The sequence below is a fragment of the Notothenia coriiceps genome, unplaced genomic scaffold, assembly GCF_000735185.1.
Source record: "Notothenia coriiceps isolate Sejong01 unplaced genomic scaffold, NC01 NC01_scaffold00005756, whole genome shotgun sequence".
Classification (NCBI taxonomy): domain Eukaryota; kingdom Metazoa; phylum Chordata; class Actinopteri; order Perciformes; family Nototheniidae; genus Notothenia; species Notothenia coriiceps.
In genome coordinates this window covers 27,688-49,389 of record NW_011338457.1, presented here as the reverse complement: position 1 = coordinate 49,389, position 21,702 = coordinate 27,688, and the positions used below count along the sequence as shown (strand labels likewise).

The 21,702-nt window shown below is 39.8% G+C and overlaps 3 protein-coding genes across 5 annotated transcripts in view; 2 read left to right on the top strand and 1 right to left on the bottom strand.

Moving 5' to 3' along the window:
- Window positions 1-5,967: 5,967 nt before the first annotated feature.
- lyrm1 (LYR motif containing 1) lies at window positions 5,968-9,064 on the bottom strand. Of its 2 annotated transcripts, none has more exons than XM_010768441.1 (6): window positions 8,984-9,064; window positions 8,399-8,496; window positions 7,326-7,509; window positions 7,162-7,222; window positions 6,513-6,544; window positions 5,968-6,419 (listed from the first exon to the last, which is right to left on the bottom strand). In XM_010768441.1, exons 3-6 carry the CDS (start codon window positions 7,482-7,484, stop codon window positions 6,306-6,308), a joined length of 366 nt encoding a protein of 121 aa, XP_010766743.1. In that variant the 5' UTR covers window positions 7,485-7,509; window positions 8,399-8,496; window positions 8,984-9,064; the 3' UTR covers window positions 5,968-6,305. The 2 variants fall into 2 exon arrangements, with proteins under 2 accessions (XP_010766743.1, XP_010766744.1); XM_010768442.1 differs by having other exon boundaries at window positions 8,995-9,063.
- A 22-nt stretch (window positions 9,065-9,086) lies between these two features.
- dcun1d3 (defective in cullin neddylation 1 domain containing 3) lies at window positions 9,087-15,662 on the top strand. Of its 2 annotated transcripts, XM_010768439.1 has the most exons (5): window positions 9,087-9,411; window positions 10,434-10,509; window positions 11,271-11,312; window positions 11,472-12,000; window positions 13,699-15,662. In XM_010768439.1, exons 4-5 carry the CDS (start codon window positions 11,576-11,578, stop codon window positions 14,234-14,236), a joined length of 963 nt encoding a protein of 320 aa, XP_010766741.1. In that variant the 5' UTR covers window positions 9,087-9,411; window positions 10,434-10,509; window positions 11,271-11,312; window positions 11,472-11,575; the 3' UTR covers window positions 14,237-15,662. The 2 variants fall into 2 exon arrangements, with proteins under 2 accessions (XP_010766741.1, XP_010766742.1); XM_010768440.1 differs by lacking the exon at window positions 10,434-10,509.
- A 229-nt stretch (window positions 15,663-15,891) lies between these two features.
- katnip (katanin interacting protein) overlaps window positions 15,892-21,702 on the top strand; it is a 16,813-nt gene continuing 11,002 nt past the window's right edge. The window contains exons 1-10 of the mRNA XM_010768446.1: window positions 15,892-15,990; window positions 16,373-16,529; window positions 17,990-18,078; window positions 18,348-18,523; window positions 19,234-19,346; window positions 19,437-19,538; window positions 19,688-19,819; window positions 20,107-20,347; window positions 20,608-20,739; window positions 20,875-21,107. Coding sequence (XP_010766748.1) covers window positions 16,518-16,529; window positions 17,990-18,078; window positions 18,348-18,523; window positions 19,234-19,346; window positions 19,437-19,538; window positions 19,688-19,819; window positions 20,107-20,347; window positions 20,608-20,739; window positions 20,875-21,107 — 1,230 coding nt within the window. The 5' untranslated portion in view covers window positions 15,892-15,990; window positions 16,373-16,517. The remainder of the gene's footprint in view (window positions 15,991-16,372; window positions 16,530-17,989; window positions 18,079-18,347; window positions 18,524-19,233; window positions 19,347-19,436; window positions 19,539-19,687; window positions 19,820-20,106; window positions 20,348-20,607; window positions 20,740-20,874; window positions 21,108-21,702) is intronic.

The following is a 21,702-nucleotide window of genomic DNA, read 5'->3' as shown; positions in this document are numbered from 1 at the left end:
CCGCACTCTCAGGTCTTCTGCTTCCCTCCACCTCACTGACTGCCTCTGGAACTCTCTCCCACCTGACATCCGCAACACTGACCCCCCATTTTCAAATCACGTCTCAAAACACATCTCTTCACACTCGCATATCCACCCTGATCACTATCCATCACACATCCTCTGTTTGATTGATTTGATTGATTTATATACTGCATTGTCTTGTTTATGTTTCTTATCCTGGTGTTATGTAATGTGTATCTTGTTTTGTATGTGTTTGTACGGCGACCTTGAGAGCCTTGAAAGGCGCCTATATAAAATAAATGAATTATTATTATTATTCACTTTCAGTACACTTTAAAGGTGCAGTTTTAATCCCATTATAAGAAAGTTTATTGATTTGTTTTAAATAACTTTTTGACATTTGAAAGTAGAGAACATGCCCCAGAGAGGAAATCTCTCACCAGCATGAATAATGCCTGGAACTAACTCTGTGTTGACATAAGGTCTACTTCAAAAGCAAACGTTCATATTTACCGTGGGGACACTGCAGCAAAATGTATAAGACACAAAAAATATCTAAGATGAATGCATAATATCTATGCGAGGTACATTTTTATTTTATTTACACATTTACATAAAACAAGGACCTGTATAATTTACAATTACATTTGAAACTCTTATCCGATTGAACTTTTAATATGAAAACATCAACCAAATGACCTGTTGACAACTTGTTTTTAGACTAAATTAGGATTGTGTCCATAAGGATAGATGCCTTTAGGTAAATTCTGCAGGATTATGGCAGATATTATATCAAGAACAAGAGATCAATATGGGCAAGAGAGATCTATACACGGTTAGATAGGTTGTTGGAGCCTCTGTATGAAGTGTGCATTTTAACACGCACCTTTTTCCTAAAGCAGATTTGCTTTAGTAACACTGTAAAGTGTTTAATGTATCCACCTGTATAGTGTAGTATTATAAAAGCAGCATTATTTATTGGGAGACGCTCTCCACTCTCTGCTCCCGTGTTGCTCATTAAATCTGTCCAAAACAGAGTGAGCTCTTGTTGTTGAAGTGTTTCTTGTTTTGTTTGTTTCTGTAGGAAAACCAGCAGCATAAGCAGCAGGATCACAGATCACAAGCTCACAGATCACACGCTGCCACGTTTCACATTTAAATAAACAGCAGGCTGCCTATACCGTGTTTATCAACCACTCTGACGTCTTTGCACCTCGTGCCTTATAAGTAAGAGACAGTGTGGAAAATAACAGATTTCTGCTCAATATTGTTACTTCAGCATATTTCGTTTTATAGTGTAAGGGAATAAGGGACTCGGAAAATGTGTTTTATGTATTAACAGGGCTAAGAGTCATTTGCCACTCAATCAATTCTGAAAGGCAAGTGTATTTATAGAGCACATTTCAACAAGGCAATTCAAAGTGCTTTAAAAAAAAACATGAAATAGTGCAAAAAGCTGTTAAAAGCTAGCTAAAATAAAATTAGACAGGTGTAAAATACAAGAATACAAGTTTCAGTAAAGTGTAAGATATGAAAAGTTATTTGATTTAAGGAAACAAGGCTGTACATTACTACTGTATGCTAGACAAGCTCAAGACAAGCAGAACAAAAGACATTCTATTTAAGTCAGAGGTTAAAATATGAGCACACATGCTAAATATGTAGATATGTAGCCTATATTAAAATACTACAAAGAAATCAAAATAAACACCAATAAAAGGGGGTAATTAAAAGCTGAGCTGTGTTTAAAATGTCCCCTTAGTTTGCCTCTCTAATGTTTCTTAATAGGGTGTTTGGGAGCGTAGTGATTATAGACCCCTTTACACAAGTACTGTAAAATATTCACTCATATGTAGCCTACCGTAACTGTGTTGTTTAAGTGAATGAAATATCATTCCTGCCAGAATGAGCGAAAGAGGGAACAGTCATCGTTCAGCAGCTATATGTGAATGCACAGAGTGAGTCACTACTCAGCATTAATGTTACAGCAGTCTGCCGCTGCTGCAGCTGCTCCGCCATCAACGGTCAATTATAGTGAGGACAGTCATTTATTACTGAGGTAATGTAGTCTCCAGGAAGAGAGCGAGCGGCAGCAGCCCCACACTTTAGCAGAGTGTATTTAACATGCGTCACACAACCATTGAATACTGACGCAGTAATGAATTTGGGGCCGACCTCAGAAAAATAACAGAGAAGTAAAATAAACAGAGGTCTTTGATGACTCTGTGGAGAGGGGGAAATTAATGTTTAAGGTTTCATTGATGATTAATCAGACGAGTGTTTTTATTCCTCATCAAGAGGCGTCCTGTTATAATATGCATAGCAAGTGGTTCATTTAATGAAAGCTGAACAATTTGGAAAAATAACTAGTGTCAATTATATTGACTTATTCACACTATCATTAACAATAAACATTTTCATTCAGTTTTTACAATACTGTTTGTAGGCCAGGACTTTATTACTTAAGATTTTCTATCTTTAACAAATATGGCTCTTACTGTGATTTGGATATGTCAGAAGTCTGCCTTGCGATTTCAAAAACACTTGAGTGAGTTGTGCAGCCATAGCCTGTGGTTCAGTCACACTGGTGAAGTTCAGCCATGGTTCTGAGGCCACCGAACCAAGGCTTCAGTACTTAGTGTGGTGTGACCCCTGCTGGCTGAAGAGTGAACTGACCTGGTTTCTGCTTTATATATTCATTTCTGTATTTCGCACCTTTAATGGTTTGGATTATTTAAAGCTAATGTAATTGCAGGATTCTTGCTGTTCTGAATTGTTCCATTGTTCATATCATGGGTTGCCTTGGATAAAAGCATCAGCTAAATGAAATGAAACTTAATGTAAGAAATATCAGAAATCTTTTTGTTCCATTCTCACTCATATACTTAGCTGTTAAAGGGGGGATTCCTATTGTCTGTGCCTTTCCAACGTTTTATTGTAAGGTTTTATTTAATTTTTTTATTCTAAGCTATTGTGATGCTAATGTGATGCTGGACTACAAAGAAAAGAAACTTCAGGCGCTGTATCAGAGAACATGTGTGCTCCGCTGAGATTATCACAAGTCATGCTTGCAGAGCCATGATTTAGATTTTCCACTCGCTGCTGGAAAGTAGAACATAATATTTACGTACTGAAATGAACATGTCATTGAAGTGGAGGCCTGTCATTCATGCAATCTGGTTTAATCTAATAATCAAGTTATTTCACTCTATAACTCATCTAACTAGGGTTGCATATCGTTAACTTTTTTATGATACCGATACCACTGAACGATACCGATACTCAACCGATACATATCGTGATACTTTCATGTGGCATAAGGGAAAAATGTAATCATCCCGCAATTACTCCCGTGAAGCGCTTTATGATATAGTTAACATGTCAAATGAATATTAAATTCAATTGTGGGACTTGGACCTTTTAGTACTGAACAAACAATGAAAAACATGTTATCTATGAAGAAAACAGATTCTGCAATATCATTTATATCAACCATCAGGCGTGAATAGTACATNAGATGAGGAATTCATTTTCCAGCATGATCTGGCACCTGCCCACAGTGCCAAAACCACCAGTAACTGGTGTACTGACCATGGCATTACTGTCCTCGATTGGCCTGCAAATTCCCCTGACCTGAACCCCATAGAGAATATGTGGGGTATTGTGAAGAAGAAGCAGAAAGACACCAGACCCAGCAATGCTAATGAGCTAAAGGCCGCTATTGAAGCATCCTGGGCATCCGATAACACCTCAGCAATGCCACAGGCTGATTGCCTCCATGCCACGCCGCATTGATGCAGTAATCCGTGCAAAAGGATTCCCAACCAAGTACTGAGTGCATTAATGGACATTTTCAAATGTTTGATTGTGTTTTGCTGTTATAAATCTTTTTTTTTTACTTGGTCTGAGGAACTATTCTAATTTTTTGAGATAGGATTTTTGAGTTTTCTTAAGCTGTATGCCATAATCAGCAATATTAAAATAATAAAAGGCTTGCAATATTTCAGTTGATTTGTAATGAATCCAGAATGTATGACATTTTTTTTATTTTTTTTATTTTTTAATTGCATTACAGAAAATAAAGAACTTTATCACAATATTCTAATTTTCTGAGACAGTCCTGTAAATGATATTGCAGAATCTGTTTTCTTCATAGATAACATGTTTTTCATTGTTTGTTCAGTACTAAAAGGTCCAAGNCAAGATGTACTATTCACGCCTGATGGTTGATATACAGGACTGTCTCAGAAAATTAGAATATTGTGATAAAGTTCTTTATTTTCTGTAATTTTTTAATTGCATTACAGAAAATAAAGAACTTTATCACAATATTCTAATTTTCTGAGACAGTCCTGTATATCAACCATCAGGCGTGAATAGTACATCTTGTCAATGGAAAAAGGAAATAGCACCAGTATAATCAATATTCAACCTGAGATTTGACATAACAGAGAACACATAAAGGATCATGAGATCTTGGCATTGCACATAAAACAAATAGCATCATTAAAATCAACATTTGCCTGCTCTCTCTGGATCCAAGCGGGCCCTTTCACAGCGTAGGATATCACCGGCTGCTTCCCTGAACACAGAGGTACTTGTTTGCCATACGAGACAGCATTGGTTGGAGGTTGGATGTGTTGCCACCTTTCCCAGAAATAAACTTCTTGCACTGGTTACAGACCCCACCATTCAGACTGGCAGTGGTTACAGACCCCACCATTCAGACTGGCACTGGTTACAGACCCCACCATTCAGACTGGCAGTGGTTACAGACCCCACCATTCAGACTGGCACTGGTTACAGACCCCACCATTCAGACTGGCAGTCATATGCAGCCACACTTTAGATTTTCTAAAGTGACTAGTTTGCGGAATTTCACGGTGAAATTGACATCGTAATTCAGACGATTTGGGCGCGAGTTTAAGGATATTACGCCTCACTTTTATAAAAAAAAGAAATATTTCGGTACGGTATACCGTAGCCGCCAGTAACCGGTATTTCGGTAATACCAGGAACCGGTATGCACCCCTACATCTAACCTTAATTGATTTGTGCTAGTGGTTTAGTGGTTCTTATTTAAGGAATATAATCAAGGAAATAACCTCCCTACTTGAGCTTTATGATGTTAAATGTCTTTTTTTTAAATGGTTATCGTTCATATTACTATTATTTGTTCTTTTGTTATATATTTATTTGAATGACTAACTTTGAGAGCAGGTGGGATTTTTTTTTACCAACATTCAATATACCCCTTCGCCCCACTAAGATACTGTAGCCTGCATATTGTGGATTAAGTCACACCAGTGCAAAGACTACGCACAAAACGCATACCTCAAAAAAATCAATTCAGTTTTGGGAATGAAATGGCAGGAAGAGGATTTTAAATAGAGCATAACTGTTTTAAGATTGATGTAAGGAATCAACAGGTAGATGAGAAACACACTTCTTTCTGCTCTGGTTTCTAGATAAAACTGAGGGATATGAACAAACCAAACTACTCTTTCTCCTTTTAACTTGCCTCTTATCACAAACTTTACAACGTTTTTCATCATCTCTGTGCGTAATGACTTCAGAAAGCTTTGCAAGTTCTGCCTCATATTGCCATTATAGCGCTGTCTTGGATGTCTGTTATGATGAAAATGTGCTGTTGTGTAAACGCCCTTCTTTTTGTCTCGCTCACCCAAAACTTCCTCTTTAGTTTTTCAGAACTTCAGAGGAAGTACACAATCTGCATACCCCACAGTGACTCAGTTTTAGATGAGTGAACAACGACCTGTTTCCCAACTTCCTCTGTGCTGCTGCCAACATTCCTGGAGTTTATTAGTTTATTAGTGAAAAATGGGCTACTAACATGGAACATCTGTGAAATGGGGCCAATATCAGTGTGTGTGTTCCTAGACAGGTGCATGATGGGAGATCTTACTTGGTTGTACACATTTCTTTAACAGAAAGACTTAAAGACAACTTTATTTGTTTTTAATAGTTGTGAGTGAATGTGAAGGATATATTACAACAATCTTTACACAAAAAATAAATAAAATATACAACTTGATCTTATATTAAGGGTCACTCCATCTTTACAGCCCTCCTGATATGAGCAGAAGCCGAGACTCTTCCGCTACACTCACAAGTCACAATGTACAGTAAAAAAAACCATGACAAATGTATTTTCCTGAATGACGGGTGTTCTTGCATCATTGAGTGCATGCAACTCAGCCCTGGAGATCAGCTTGTGAATGCACTCTGGTTTCCTGCCCGCGGTAACTTGAACTGTTGGCGGGGAGCGAGGATGTGGAGCATCAGCTGTCGTCATGTGACTGCAGGTACACCGGCTTGGCCTGCTTCCTCAGGCGCTGCTGCGCTCGCAGCTTCCTGCCTTTCTGAGTTGCCAGTCCCAGCGGAGGCAGGTGCATCTACAGGAACATTCAGAGAACAAAATAACTGTAAGAAACACCTTCACAGACGGGAAAACATCCAAATTGTCCAGTGAAAGGTTTATTACTTACAGCCCTTGGATATGGGTTCCTGTAATGTAGACCTGGGAAAAATAAATGATTGTGTTAGTCACTCTAACTTTCTGTCCTGCAGTATATCAATGATTGGCTTTTTATTTTTTGTGCATGAACCAGGAAAATGACCTGTGTAAACATCATAGGCCAAAAAAGAAATAATAGCTAAATATAATTAAATTTATGATTTTATAATGCAATGTTGTTTTAAATTCAATGGGTTTTGCTACATTGTTGTCCCGAGAGTATGTATTTGGGCAACACAGTTAACTTTAGAATTATCACAGAAGCTGAGGTTGAACACAAAATGTATGGCATATGCAATAACAAAATCCACATGGGTAAATAAACCCTGCACATGCTGTTGGATGTCAAACAAACACAAGAACAGTATGTCAATGTTTACTCCTCTGCTCTCTCCTCTGAAACACCTTCAGTTGAACTTTCTCAGTTACTTGGTGACAAACACTTCAATTAAATATGTTATATGAGCTAGACCCCTGGAATAAATGGTGAACCAAAAAAAGACTGGTCATGCTAACATTAAAGCATTTTAGGTTGAGTGTGAAAGGGAAAGCATGTTAGTGGCTTGCAGTTGATAGATAGAAAACCTGTAAGGGAATGTGTGGCATCTCTTCACTCTTACCCATTTCTATCCTTGCTTCACATTCTTCTACACACCTCTTTATTGTTTCTGGATCTGTGAGCTGAGAAGAAGAAGCACACAGAAGAAGAAAAAATGAGTCCCACAAACTGCTATAAAACGACTTCCTGTTTTCAATTCTGCAATCAGCAAACTGTTATACACACCTGCTGGTTCTGTCTGAACAAAGTGGAGGCCTCATGGAGAATGTATTTCTTCTCTGTTTCTATGTCACCTACAACTCCAATCTGTGCCTGCCAGTTTCTTGCGATGCGAAACACCCGCATGTACAGAGACAACACCGTCCTGCGAGTGGAGGCTGTCATCGAGACAACAAATCACAGCAGTCACCTGCACAAGAAAGAGATTCAGATTTACAGAAGAATTAATGGAATTACAAAGCCTATTACTGTTGTACTGTGTGTATAAAACACAAGTCCTACCTATTATATTTTGTAAACAATGTTGAAGGCATTACAACAATGATGATTACACACTTGTCTGTAAATATAGCAAGTATTTTTGTTAAATTGTCTAAACTTACCAAAACTGTATACAAAATCCCTCTAGTTTTGGATACAACTTGCTGGATATCCCTAACTCAAGGCTAATTTACCTTAGAAAATACCTTTTGGATGCCTAAGGGACACATGCAAGTTCACATAAACTGTTGTTCACACAGGAGACTTAACATGGTCCTAGGAAATGTGCAAAAAGACCAGAAAATCAACCAGTATTATGCCGAAAAATTTCAAACTATCCCCCGGTTTTTCAGGCCTATCTGTGTTTGTTTCTTTTCCATATGATTGGTGTAAATATAACAAACAAAAATGAAAATACAGTTGTGTACAAGAAAGTTCTACAAGACAAGCTAATAATCCAAGACACAGGCCACCGGAAGTCTGGACAGGTTTTACATTAATCAACACTAGATGTCACTAAAAACCAACCCAGGGCTGTTTACCAAACATAGCATATTACATGACTGATAGTAGGGTATTAATCGGATATTCTGATATGTGTTGATAGAAAGAATAATGCCATTAGCGCATTTGTCATAGGCATTCGTATTAATAAAGGTTTCCCAAACAGAAAACAAGAACAAAAAGGAGCTAGCTATCCTTGAGAATCACAGCTTCTAAAGAATCATGTTGTTAATAATAAACATAGAATTAACAGCAAGTGCCATTCACATTAATAACGATTTACGTTATAGCTTATTAGGTTTAAATATACAAACCTTGACCAAAAACTCTATTTGGTGAAGAGGCTATTCCGACAGTAGCTTGTAGGACAGCAAAAACACATTTGTCGCCTGGTGATGACGTATTCCCCTAACTACAAGAAAAAAAGAAAAAAAACAAGATAAACGAGTGCCTCTTCTTTTCATTTAGATAACATTGGATATGTTAATACCAATTAAAGTAGTAGCATTAACTGAACATTTCATATGTATAGACCCAGCTTAAGTTATGTGTTACAAATGTTTGTTAACACATTTTACAGAATTAAATACAATTATTTCAAGGCTCTCTGTTAAATATCAACAAAACACGAGTTTAAGTAATTGATTTCGTGGTAATTTTCCCATCTGGGTGTTATGCAGTATTTCAAAGTACAAGTTATTTATATTTATAGACCCAGATAAACCCATGTTACAAATGTTGGTTTTTTTATTACTCATTTTACAGTGTTAAATATACTATTTTAAAGGCTTTCTGTTAAATGTCATCAACAAAAAACAAAAAACCCACTAATTGATTTCCTCAAAAATGGCTCCATCTGGGTGTTATGTAGGATTTCAAATTACATGACATTAATATACATTGATCTTGCCATCGGCTGAGATGAGGATCAGCTGTTGGCTGCTTGTCGGCAGAGAGGAAGTGATGCACGAAAATGCCCACAATGTAGCTACACTCAATGACTAAAAGGGGGAAGCACAAAGAAATGGGCTGCTTTTAATACCGAGATGGTCCTTTAACTCACTCCAAAGAGCGACCACAATTCAACTGGGAATCAAAAGCACAAAGTGGTTACTAGCGTTCCACTTATTTATTTTTGTAAAGCGGATTTTATATCGATGAGGAAGTTTTTTGTCATCTACTTGCTACATTTAGCTAGCAATCTGAGTTAACGCGACGAGTTTGCCTCAGTTCGTTTCTACGCTACATTGGACAACTTAACTTAATTTGTACTGGCGTCTCTGAAGTGATGTACCTCAATTTCCACACCCTACAATATCCCAAAAAGGTGAGTTTCTTTGGTGTTTTTATGTGTCCCTAATCGGAAGACCTAGCTTAGCCGATAGCTAACTTTTAGTTGATGCTAGCTAGCTATGGCGACGTCGTCAGGGCCAGCAGGCAGTGGCATGTAAATGGCCCTGTGCCGGTGATGTCTGATGGAAATATAACACCTTTACGACAAGTAACATCTGAATTACTATATAAATCACATTCCCGGGATAAAATGGTTATCGTATCCTCTTTACATGATATCTGTGAGTGTTTCGTATAAGCTCACTTGATCCTGTCTGTGCTCGCCACTTCCCTACAAACATAACTTGGTTAAAAAAACACTAATGATAGCTAACATTTGATACCATCAGCTATCTAACTTAACCGAGGCTGTGGTTTGACAAATGTGTTGCACACATTCGTACTATAGCTTAGTTTAGTCGTCCCTCAATTTTGGCATAAACAATCTACTTAACCTATTTAAACTGATGTCTGCTACTGTCTGTCTTTTATATAGTATGCTTAGCTTTAACAATCATTAGTATTGTATCGGAAAATAGGCCATAGGTGTCAATTAGAGGTGTGTTTGGTGAAGTCAGCCAGGATTTGCTAGTGAGACCTTTGCCTCGACATGCCCAGTGCCATGAGCAGGACACTCGATTGGCTCTGATACTGAATACACTTTTTTATTATTAATGTTAGCCCAAGAGTCGTGGCTCTGCAAAGGCAGTGATCACTACACTAAATTAGTTTTAAAAGTAACCGTCCACATCAGAGTTGTAACATTTTTAGGACAAAGCCAGTCTACCCTGTGAGAGGTCTGTCCCCTTATATTACTTATTCTCAACCAGAGTTGCAAAAGCTCTTTTTGCCATCTTCTCTTTAGTTATAGAAGCCAGTAATTAAATAATCTTACAATGAGACAAACTGTTTTGCTCAAAGTACTTTTTCATTGCATGTTGGTAAAAATAGTCCTGCAGGTTTGTGAGAGATGAGATCACTTTCTGCTTATGATGACAAGATAATGTGTCTTTTCAGCATTGCGGATGTCAAGGTCACAATGATGGAGCAGAATAGAAACAGGCTTTGGCCAATGCCTTCAGAGGGATTGTCTGTAAGTTGCTTCCTGATCAGCTTCGTGATAAGTGTTCAAACACTTGATTTACTCACACATGTCATGTGTTTAAATGTCATAGGACAATGATTAGCTGCATCAGAAGAGATATATTGCTTTTCATGTTGTGTTAGTTTGATTTCTTAAACACATTGACACATTACTCAGTCAGTAATGCATGAATGTGCAGTGGAAAGAGGCACACATCAAGCTATCATGGTTATTTTGAAAGAGGAATCGGAATGAAATTGTATTTGTGCCTCCAAATTAATCACCATTAGGTCCATGTCAAAATTACAAGTGCTGTAAAATGGCTTTGAATTTTTTTTTATTAGCAACCATAACAGTTCCTCAGTCTTGCTCTTACTCAATGGTTACTATTTTAGAACATTTTGATTTTGTGTGATTGCATTTTTAATCTGTATTTACTTGTATGTACTAACCCGGCCGGTAAAACTCTCTCTTAACTCCCCTGATGCAAGCAAAGATAAACACGTCATTTATGGCTTTATTGCATATAATTAAAGTAGAATAAAATGCAATAAAGCTTATTCATTACAAAATAAGTTGAGATGTTGACACTGGGAAACCCAAAGTCTTGTAGTAGCTCTTTGTTCAACATCCAACCAGTTTGACCTCAGCAGGTTTCTGTGGTCATGTTTTCCTTGTAGTTCCTGTGTAGAGCTTCCTGTTGTGTCTGCACTGTGTAAGCATTGGAGGTATACTCATACAATGTTGTCTCTCTGTGCTTTACCCTTTAGGCTTTTTAAGTTTGGCATTGGATCTTGGCAGATTTGGCACAGGTATGGTAACTTCTTTAACTCCAATGCTCAGAAATCCTCGAGTTTCATTTCATGCTACTAATAGCCACAGGAATGTGGATCTTGACCTTTTTAGATTGTGAGTAAGTCTAGAGCTGCACTGTATGGCAATTAACATTTTTTAAATGTTCTTCACCTCAGGCCTGAGGGTATGTTGAGACGTCTCACAGGGCCAGAGAAGAGGCGTCTAGGTGGTTCAGACGGGGACTGAAGGTGAGGAGGAAAGAGAGACCAGGGACGAAGACATGGGTCAGTGTGTCACCAAGTGTAAGAACCCCACGTCCTCGCTCGGCAGTAAGAGTGGGGACAAGGAGGGGGGATCCAAGTCCCACCACAAGAAAGGTGGTCACAAAGAGGAGCAACATGCCCCGTGTAGCAAAGCCATCGGCGAGCTGTCGAATGGCACCAAGGCCCTGGAGGTCACAATGGAGACCCCCGTCATCTCTGCCATGATGGGGGAGCCACACAGGGACATGGGTCTGGATGGGAATGGGCTGTCGATGCTGCGCATTGAGGAGCTGTTCTACTGCTACAAGGATGAACATGAAGACGCCATCCTGGAGGAAGGCATGGAGATGTTTTGCATCGACCTGTGTGTGGATCCGGCGGAGTTCAGAGTGCTCGTTCTTGCCTGGAAGTTTCAAGCAGCAACCATGTGCAAGTTTACAAGGTAGGGTGGGGTTTTGGGGAATGAGGCGTGTTGTTTTTCGTGGTGTCTGTTCATCAGGAGGAACTGGCATAACTACACAGATGCACAGTGTTTGGCTAGTTACTAGGAGATATGACAAAGGTATTTCCTCATCCCAGATGATTAATACAAATAGTTTCAATAGCGCTCGCCCTGATTCCATTGCCAAACAAGATGCTCTTATAAAGGTATTTATTTGAGCAATTCTCAGTGTGTGTCACATTGTGCTTACACAGAATAACTGATTTATGAATGAACAGATGGAAAGTTACATTTTTGTATTATCTCCTTGTCATTTGACACTCACACACACACAGGACATACTGTACAGTATGCAGTTAGAGAGATGTTGGAGGGACCGGGCTGCTAATGTGTGAAACTATGTACCTTTCTTTGAGCCTGCCTTGGCCAGGTCTCTTAAAAAATAAGTTCTTCATCTGAAGTGGACTCTCCTTGTGGGATCAAATGTTCAATATATATATGTTCATTTGAATTCATTTCTTATTGTTTTGTTATTTTTAATTTGTATCTTTAATTGGATTTAATCTGTGTGAATCTGTGCTGTTTGTTCATCCTTAGCCTGTTGCTGTTAAGCTACTGAATTCCCCCACAGGGATTAATAAAGATCTATCTTATCTTATCTATAAATAGCTGTAATGAATAGCGCACCTGTACAGACAGATTACCTATCATAAACTGAAATGACAACATTATGCCCTTTTTAAAATACGATCGCTATCAAAAAGAAATGAGATTCCCAAAATATGTATAAAAAAATAGATATATAAGATATCTAATTTGGAGTTTAGCTGATCTAAAATATACCAAATCCATATAGTTTCTAATATTGACCCATTTTATCAGGCAACCGTTTTCTGATGCCACCCAGGCATCGTGCCCCACTAATAACTAGCTCGATGTTGGACGATTACACTTGTAGCCTCAGAAGAGACTTCCCCTCGTGCCTTGTTGGACTCATTCAGTCATTCACTGTGCAGCGGCCCATCCATAAACACTTTTCTCATAGACAGAACTAGATACAAACTCACACAAAACATTTCCCACAGTCAGGTAGGGGGGCACACAGGAAAGGGACCCTGCTCTGCTGCCCCTCTGCAGTTGGTGTTAGAGATGAATAGGGCAGCTGCCCCACATGATTTTTAACTCAGCACTTTCCATCCAGAGGCTTTTGACAGCTCCACACTCTGGTTATCAGCATGCTTCATTGTCGACTAATGCTTACTGAAGCTGTTCAAAATATGACTTTGAAAGCCTATATTTCTCTAGGGCTCAAATAACAAATTCTATAAAGAAAAAAACATTTTTAAAGCTCAGTTTTTTAAAGGAGTACTCAACATATCTCTAAAAGTTAAGTGATGTTCTAGTTTTCCTCGATCACTATGCTTGAAATTTAAAAACCAAAACGTACAACAGGAAACGTAAACAATCAAATTATAAATTGTTCTCATTGTATTCAGATGGTATTTATAGTTGTTTTAAACACATGGCCCTTATGTTTACAATCGATGACTTCACAATATTTTATTCTAGCTCTTTAAGCTACTAGTCAGCTCTGGCTCTGCTCATTTAGTTTTGTTATTTGCCTCTAGGATTTATTATCCTGAGTGAAAAGGTCTGCTTTTATTCTGATGCCTGGTCTTGTTTACTTTGTGTCACCAGGAAGGAGTTTACCGACGGCTGCAAGGCCATAAAGGCAGACAGCCTTGAGGGCATCTGCTCAAGTTTCCCCGTCATGCTGCTGGACGCCAAGGGCGAGGAGAACTTCAAGGACCTGTATCGCTTCACGTTCCAGTTTGGCCTGGACGCTGACGAAGGCCAACGCTCGCTGCAGCGCGATATCGCCATCGCCCTGTGGCGCCTGGTGTTCACCCAGAACTCTCCTGCTATCCTGGAACACTGGCTGGACTTCCTGTCGGAGAACCCCTCGAGTATTCGGGGCATCTCAAGGGACACGTGGAACATGTTCCTCAACTTTACCCAGGCTATCGGGCCCGACCTGAGCAACTACAGCGAGGAGGAGGCGTGGCCCAGCCTCTTCGACACCTTCGTGGAGTGGGAGTTGGAGCGCAGGAAAAAGGAGGAGGAACAGATGGCTAAGGAGGAAGAGGGGAGGTGTACTGACTCAGAGTGTTCTCCCACTACAGACAGACTTGAAACAGAGGGAAGCCGCGGCTCACAGACGTGGGGGGGCCACTGACCAGGAATCAAGAAATATGTGCAAGGGAGGGAAGGATGTGACCTACACGTGAACTGTACATCTGTGAATCATCGGATGAATATTAGTATTACCATGACAGCTGTTCATTTCGCTCTCCTTTTCTGTCGGGATGGGATTCCTGCTTTGCACCCTTATCTTTTTTGGTTTTCAAAAGGGCTCTAAGAACTGTTATGTTTTAAGCACTTCTATTTAAGTTATTGTTTTACATATTTTTCTCCTCCCATTTGTGTTTTTAGTAATTGGACGCGGGTCCGTTTAAACCTCCACCTACGTACCATAACCCAGCAGATTTAGATCCGTTAAAAATCAGGCAAAAGAAAGCCATAACTTCTCACAATGATCATATAGACAGTTCCTCTGGACCTGGTAACACCGCTGATATGTTTTGTTCAAGGAAATAGTCAATCATAAAAAAGGTTTTTTTTTTTTCACAAATAATTTCTTACTATCAAAACATGAGGTTTACCATAAGGGTCAGTTGAATGGTGTTGATCGGACTAATCTTTGTTAGATTGTATGCGTTTATCTTGCAGTGCTGTGAGGATGAATTGGTTGCACTTGTATTGCCTTCACTAATGCATGCTTGCTATTACACAGCAAGCAGTAATGGATTCAATTCTGTCCCAAGGGCTTTTATTTTTTTTTAAACAAAGTTAAAATTTCCATTTAATATCCAAGTTGGTAACAGACCCACCCTTTCTTCTGTGTTGAGTGTTTTTGAGTGCTACTAGTACGGTGAGGGCTGAGCTTGTTGAAGCAGCTGGCTGCGCTCTCTTTTGACCTCCAGCATTACCTATTTGATGTCCACCTATTTTCAAGAAGGGTTAGGTATAAAACACAATGTTCTGGCTTTCCTAAGATTCCTCATTTTAGGAAGTTGGTAACGCATCAAATCAGCTTAAAGAAGGTCTTGGTCATTTCTTAGAGAATTATGCCTAAACCTGAGTTCATGGCCTTACAATGGGCGCCCCACATTTTTATTTAGTTTACCTTCAGGAGTTTAACAGTCTTCACATCTTTGATCTGATAACAAAAAAAACGTGTGCACACTTCCCAAAGGTTGACTGCTGCTGGTGTTGGTTTGTAATGAATTGCACAAAAAACAAATGGCATGCTTAGTCGCTATACTTGCAACGCTTTGCAAGAAGATTGATGTCAACCACATCATTTACATTTAAACTTTTTCCAAACCGTTTATCAAGCTCAAGTTTAGACCTGTGTGTTTTGGGATGAGTGAATGAGTGATAACAGCACCTGCTGGCTAATCAAGAGTCTGTGGTAAGAGGGTGGCACATAACCTGATCTGTTTGGTTTACATCTACAATGGTTTTATTTCAGACCCCCTTTGTCCTTTTTTATATAAAATGTATTGATTTATAATGAATAAAAACAGTGTTGAACTTTTGACTGTTGCACCATGGACATCTGTGTGATTTTCTTCATGGATATTTATTTGTAATCTTATGGTATGCTAATGCTGAATAACATTTGCATGTTATTGAAGCAGTGTGGTTTTGTAGCAGAGGGTTTTGTGGAGGCTTGTCTGCATGCCAGAGCAACAGTGAAAAAGCTTATGGGGTTGGGGGCGTGGCTTACACTGATGCGGATCTTCCCATTGGTGGACATCTATCCTGGTTACCAACCAACACTACTCACTGGGCACATGAGAAAACAAAGAAAAACTCGTTTATTACAAAGCTAATGGCTGACAAAGTACCGTTATTACACGGACAGTAAGTCGTTCTCTAATATTTATTGGAACTAGAGGAAAATGTGTGCGATAATATGAGCGCAGAAGCCTGTGTCATTTTATGTTGACTGGATACATGCTAATGCTAACTGTATAGCCACTCAGTTTGTTGTTAGCATCAATGCTAACCAAGCTATGTTAACGTTCTCTCTGCTACAAAGCCAGGAGCTCATTTGGAAATAGGCCGGAAAACGCTATTATTGTAGTGTTAAAACTGCAGAAAATGCCTAGCATGTTAGCTGTAAATGCCATTGAAATTAATATAACGTTTGCTGGCAAATAATATGTGACTGTTCTGCTGAATGTTCTTGCGGGTGGGGCGACATTTTAAACGCATTGAAGGTAATTGAGGTTTTATGTGACAGGTAACCTTGGGGTTATCCTCATCTGTGTTCCCTCTGCAGCGGTGATCAAACGCTACACAGGTTTTAATGATATTATTGGAGAAGCACTGGCCCGCTGCAAAATATGGGATAGGGTTAAGTGAAGAGCATCATCTGCAGCCACACAATGGATGACGAGGTAAGCAAGGACCATTTTATGTAACCACTCATGTGCTCTGGTTCACATCATCTGTCATTTTACTCCAAGAAGCTTTCTATTACAGCAACATTGCATGCCATGTTTACAGCAGTTTTCCCTCTTGTTTCTCTATTCTGTCACTAACAAGTGCTCTATTCTTCCTTCAATTTTCTTTGCTTCTCTTTTCCTGATTTTGACAGATCCTGTAGCCTAGTTGACTTGTAAGGGTTTTGTGATTTCTTTGTTCGTCTTGCATGATGGTTTTTAAAAGAAATACATGGAATGGCATGAGCTGTAGGTGACTGTTATGCAGACAACAATTTTGGCACATTTTGTCCAAATGACCACTGGTTATGGATCAAGGCTAATATGACATAAGACTTAAGCAGGCAGACATATGTTTTTTTAAATCTGGATGAGTTCATAATAATCGAGTCCAGTATTCCCTAAACACAATTCTTATTGTGAGAATTGTACACTCTCTGTTAGTCTTGTAAATCGTGGCTTTTATACACAAATGGTCAGTTCTTCATCTATCTGTAGTTACATGTTATTTTAAGTAGTTTACATCGTAGTGTTGTGACATGTATTTCAAATGCTAGTTTGTGTGTAAGGGCTATATCTTCTCTATATTTCAATGACACATAATTGCAATATGTATCGGCTCTTGTCACTTTGTAACCACTGCTTTACTCGCACCTAGTGAGAACAGGGTAGCATCGACTTTGAATTCGAGCATGAATTTGACAGGACGATGGCATGAATTCATAAAAGTGTTGGAGTTACTCCACAGGGATTATGCCCCGTGCTGAGTCAGCACTTTCCCCCACTGTGTGTGCATATTGTTCATCCTCCTTTCTTTTACTGTGATCACTATTTGCCACATCACCTCAAAATGCAAAGTCTGCATGCCTTTAGAGTTAACTAAATATTGTTGTGATCCCAAAATCGTCATTGTCTTCTTAGCATGTTAACACAAATAAATATCTCAAATAAATATCATGAGACAAATGGAAGGCTATTCATTAGAAAAAGGAATGACTGTATCGATTCACCTGAGCTCCAGCAGTGTTAATGTATTATCAGTTCTTGTTGAGGGCCTGTAAGAAAACGTTCCCAATTGTATTTATATCTCATTTTAAACCTCACGCTGACACTGACACCAAAGACCCTAACACATTGCAAGTTACATAACTCTGTGTTGTCTATCTGCCATGCTCCGTTAACATCTCGTCACATTGCATGTGCTGTATTGTTGCTTTATTTACTGACCGGGGGAGCAAGTTGTTTGCTTAGAATGTTCCGTACAGAATAAAGTGGATATTGATTGTAGTCCGTGATCGTGAGTACTCGTGAAACAATGGAGTGTTTTGTGTCTGTTTTTTTCATCAAATAGCTGATGCAGGATTTTCTGACTCTGCATTGTGTGTGTTTGTGTACTCATGCTGGTTTTCTTTAAGGAGAGTCAGACATGCCAAGGAGAGAAGCAAGCCTCGGCTGTGGACGACACCCTGGATGAATATTTAATCTCCCTCCAGCAGAAAAACAGGTGAAGTGTGAGCATCGGCTGCTGGCGAGAGACAGATTGGATTTCACAGAGGAGACACACAACTGCTCTCTTCCTATCACTTCCGCTTAATAGGAGCACTGATTGATCCTTCCTTAATTGAGATCAACTAAATTAGTTTGTGAAATGTGGGATCGATGTCAGAATACCTTGAAAATATCTCAAGTCTTGAAATGAGACCATAGCCTTCTCAAATAAGTTATCTTTACTTTTAATTGTAGACGTAGTGACCATTTTTCTTTGCTTCTCAGGATCCTTAAGCGCCTTAAAGTCAAAGACCCCAGGCAGATTGAGTTGGAACAGCTCGAGCAAGGTTTTTCTATTTATCTTAACGGAGCCAATGCTGAAGCCAAGACGAAGCAGACAAAGAGCTCCAACCACAAGTCTGTCACCTCCACACCCGCCTGGAGGCCTGCACGGGCAGCAGGTACCAAAATAAACCCACACTCAAAATGAAAAAAGCCTTATATAAGACCTCATTATTTTTGTACCGCCATTGTGCGGGGGGGGGGATTCTTCTTTTTAGTTTTTTTAGCCTTGTCTTTATCAATTTCCATCAGTAAAGACACACAAAAAGAAAAAACAACCTAAAAATGTATCAATTAAATACAAAAAGACGGACTGACACGGCATCACCTAAATAATACAGTTAATACAAATACAAACACAGTGATAATTATAACATTTATAAATAAAACATTCAAAATAATAACACTTCCTAGCTCTTCAAGGCCTCAGTCATAATTTAATTTGCCATCAAATGCATTAAAGGTTCCCAGAGGAATTAAAGTCCTTCTGTTTTCCTTTGCTAATATTCTTCCTGAGTCATTTTTACACTGTAACGTAAAGCCACATCATTCTACTGATACACACATTTGTGTTGCTTCTGTCATCTCGAGAGCATATGGAGCGTGAGTTAATAGCCACCACTTCTCTGCTTGTAGTTTGCCTGGTATGACCACATGCCCAGTCCCATTGAATAAATGATAGTGACAGTTCTAGCTGGCAGCCAGTTTCTCGGTCTTCCTCAATGTGCCGTGGACCATCTGCGCGTGTGACTGCGTGTTCCTTCTCCTCTGAGGCAATCGTCTGCTTCAAGCTGCTCATGTTCCTCTCCGTGCTGTTACTCATCGGCAGATGTCTGTCGGAGCGCCCACCAGTTAACCGAAGATAGCCGCGATCTGGACGAGAGCAGCAGGAAGAGGAGTCACACTGCTCCGGGAAAGGTCCAGAGGAAAGAATGGGCGCAGGTACTGACTACTTGGATATATAATCATTGATTGTGCTTCAAAAATAAATGTAAACACCTAAATGTTTTTGCTCGTTTGTCATGCATGCAGGATTCTGTCAGGATTCGAACAGAGGAAGGACCGAGTGTGCAGATCTGCCCAGAAAAGCGCTACTCTGAAGATTTCGAGCCCTATGAAAGCATAGACATGGAGGTAGAGTGAACAATGTCTGCTAAGCCTGTGTGCGTGGGTGTTTTCTTTTTAAGGGGAGGGGCTATGTGTCAGATGCAGCTGTCTGTACTACTTAGCATCTCTCCATCTCTGCCATTTCCCCCTTTATCCAATCACCTGGTTCCAAACAGAGCTCCAGCCTGCGCTCCCCGAGGGACCCCTGCAAGGTGTCGCGCTCCTTCAGCTCCAGGCACGAGAGCCAAGGAGGGCAAGCCAATCAGGAACACAATGAGAAAGTACTTCTCAACCTTGACGAAGTGAAGGTGAGCAGAAGAAGAAATATGTCCATCCTTGTTTCCTCCTCCTAGGTGTTGATTTATGACGGGTTTTTTTCAGGCACAAATCAGTGGAAAGCTTAAACTGTCAGCCGGCGTGTGTGTGTGTGTGTGTGTGTGTGTGTGTGTGTGTGTGTGTGTGTGTGTGTGTGTGTGTGTGTGTGTGTGTGTGTGTGTGTGTGTGTGTGTGTGTGTGTGTGTGTGGTAGCGCCTGCGAGTGCTTACTTTAATGACTGAATGCGCGCATGCATAAACGCTGACCTTTTGTAAACTAGGTGCTGCGCCGGAGCCTGGAGGTTAGCATGAGGCGGAGCAGCCGCGGCTCAGCGGGGGAGGAGTCAGACGAGGAGTGGGTGGAGGAGCAGATCGAGAGGGACGAGAGCACCGAGAGTCTGGATGAACTGGGGCTGCCTCTCCCCTCCTCAAAGTGCTCTTCCGACCCTCGCTCCAGCAGCTCCCACAGAGACTTTGACTCAGCGAACCTCATCGTCCTCGACTTCGGACCCTCAGCTCAAGGTAGGCTTTAGCATCCTTTCAGATGTAAATGACTTATTGATTTTAAGGGTGATTTCATTGCTTAGAGTGGTTCCATCTCCCCCATATCTGCCTCATCAGCACTGACCTGTACACATGAAGAACAGGCAAATGTATTAGCTGCACACTTTAAATGCTTCTTTTTCCCATGACTCTTTCCTTTTGCTTACAAACTCACTTTATCTCAACAAATGACTCCCACAACAAATTGTCCTCAGATTTATCTTGTGTGTTAGTTTCAGGTCGTAAGATTGAACGCTCTCTGTCCGCAAAGAGAAGAGAAAACACTGACGCCTTTGTACCCACCAAGCCTATGTTGGTGAAGAGCAAAACATTAGATAGGCCGCCTTCCAAAGACAGCTGGGATTGTCAGAGTAAGTCTTTTACAAATAGATGAATGTTTAACAAGTCAATAAACTCACTCGTATATATTTCTGTACAGTAGATAGATCTGTTAGCTAGCATGGGGCATGATTCTTTATTTATGAGACGTTTGCTCCTTGCTTCAGGGCCAAGGAGTCGGGTGGAGAGGCCCCTGTCAGCCGCCAGAAAGGCTTCTGTGGAGGAGAGGGACCCGGAGGAGATGGCATGCAGGGTGCGCCAGGCCATCCGGAGAGAAAACGACCCCCTGCAGAGTCTGGAGCTCTTCAGCCGCAACACGGTCTGCCCCGCCCCACACTGCGCATCCCACCTGTACTCTGTTCAAAACTCTTTTTTATTTCTTTGGCTGTATGATATAGGATAAATAAGTGTTATTATTTTGACTTAAATTGAAAATGATACACGCTATTGAAGGGAATTGATCATTTCTTAATCATTATTCTCATTATAATTGAAATAAATATTGAAATGATCATGGTGGCATTTTTTTTTTTAAAGATCTGTAACAACCCTATCATTTCTTTAAGTACGCTGACACAAAGATTGATCAATTGATTGATACATTTTATTTCGAACAAGTAAAATAAATAATTACAAAACAAATGTTGCAGTGCATAGTCATGTAAGACAAATCAAAACAAAAAATGACATTTACAACAACAGCATTAGCAACACAAACAGTGCCACATGTAACGTTCGAAAAGGAGTGAGAAGAAGTATCACTTATTTAATCTCACCCCCTTGTCCCTAAATGATTTATTTATAATCTATAATCTGCAATAATTATCATTTTTATGCATTATTATTGATATTATTAGTATTATTAATCGGCTTTTACTGTTGATTGACATATATACATATACACATATACATAAAGGTACTTACACTGATACATAATATATGCACACCATACACATCATACACCACGACATACTCACACATATCACAGGACTGTC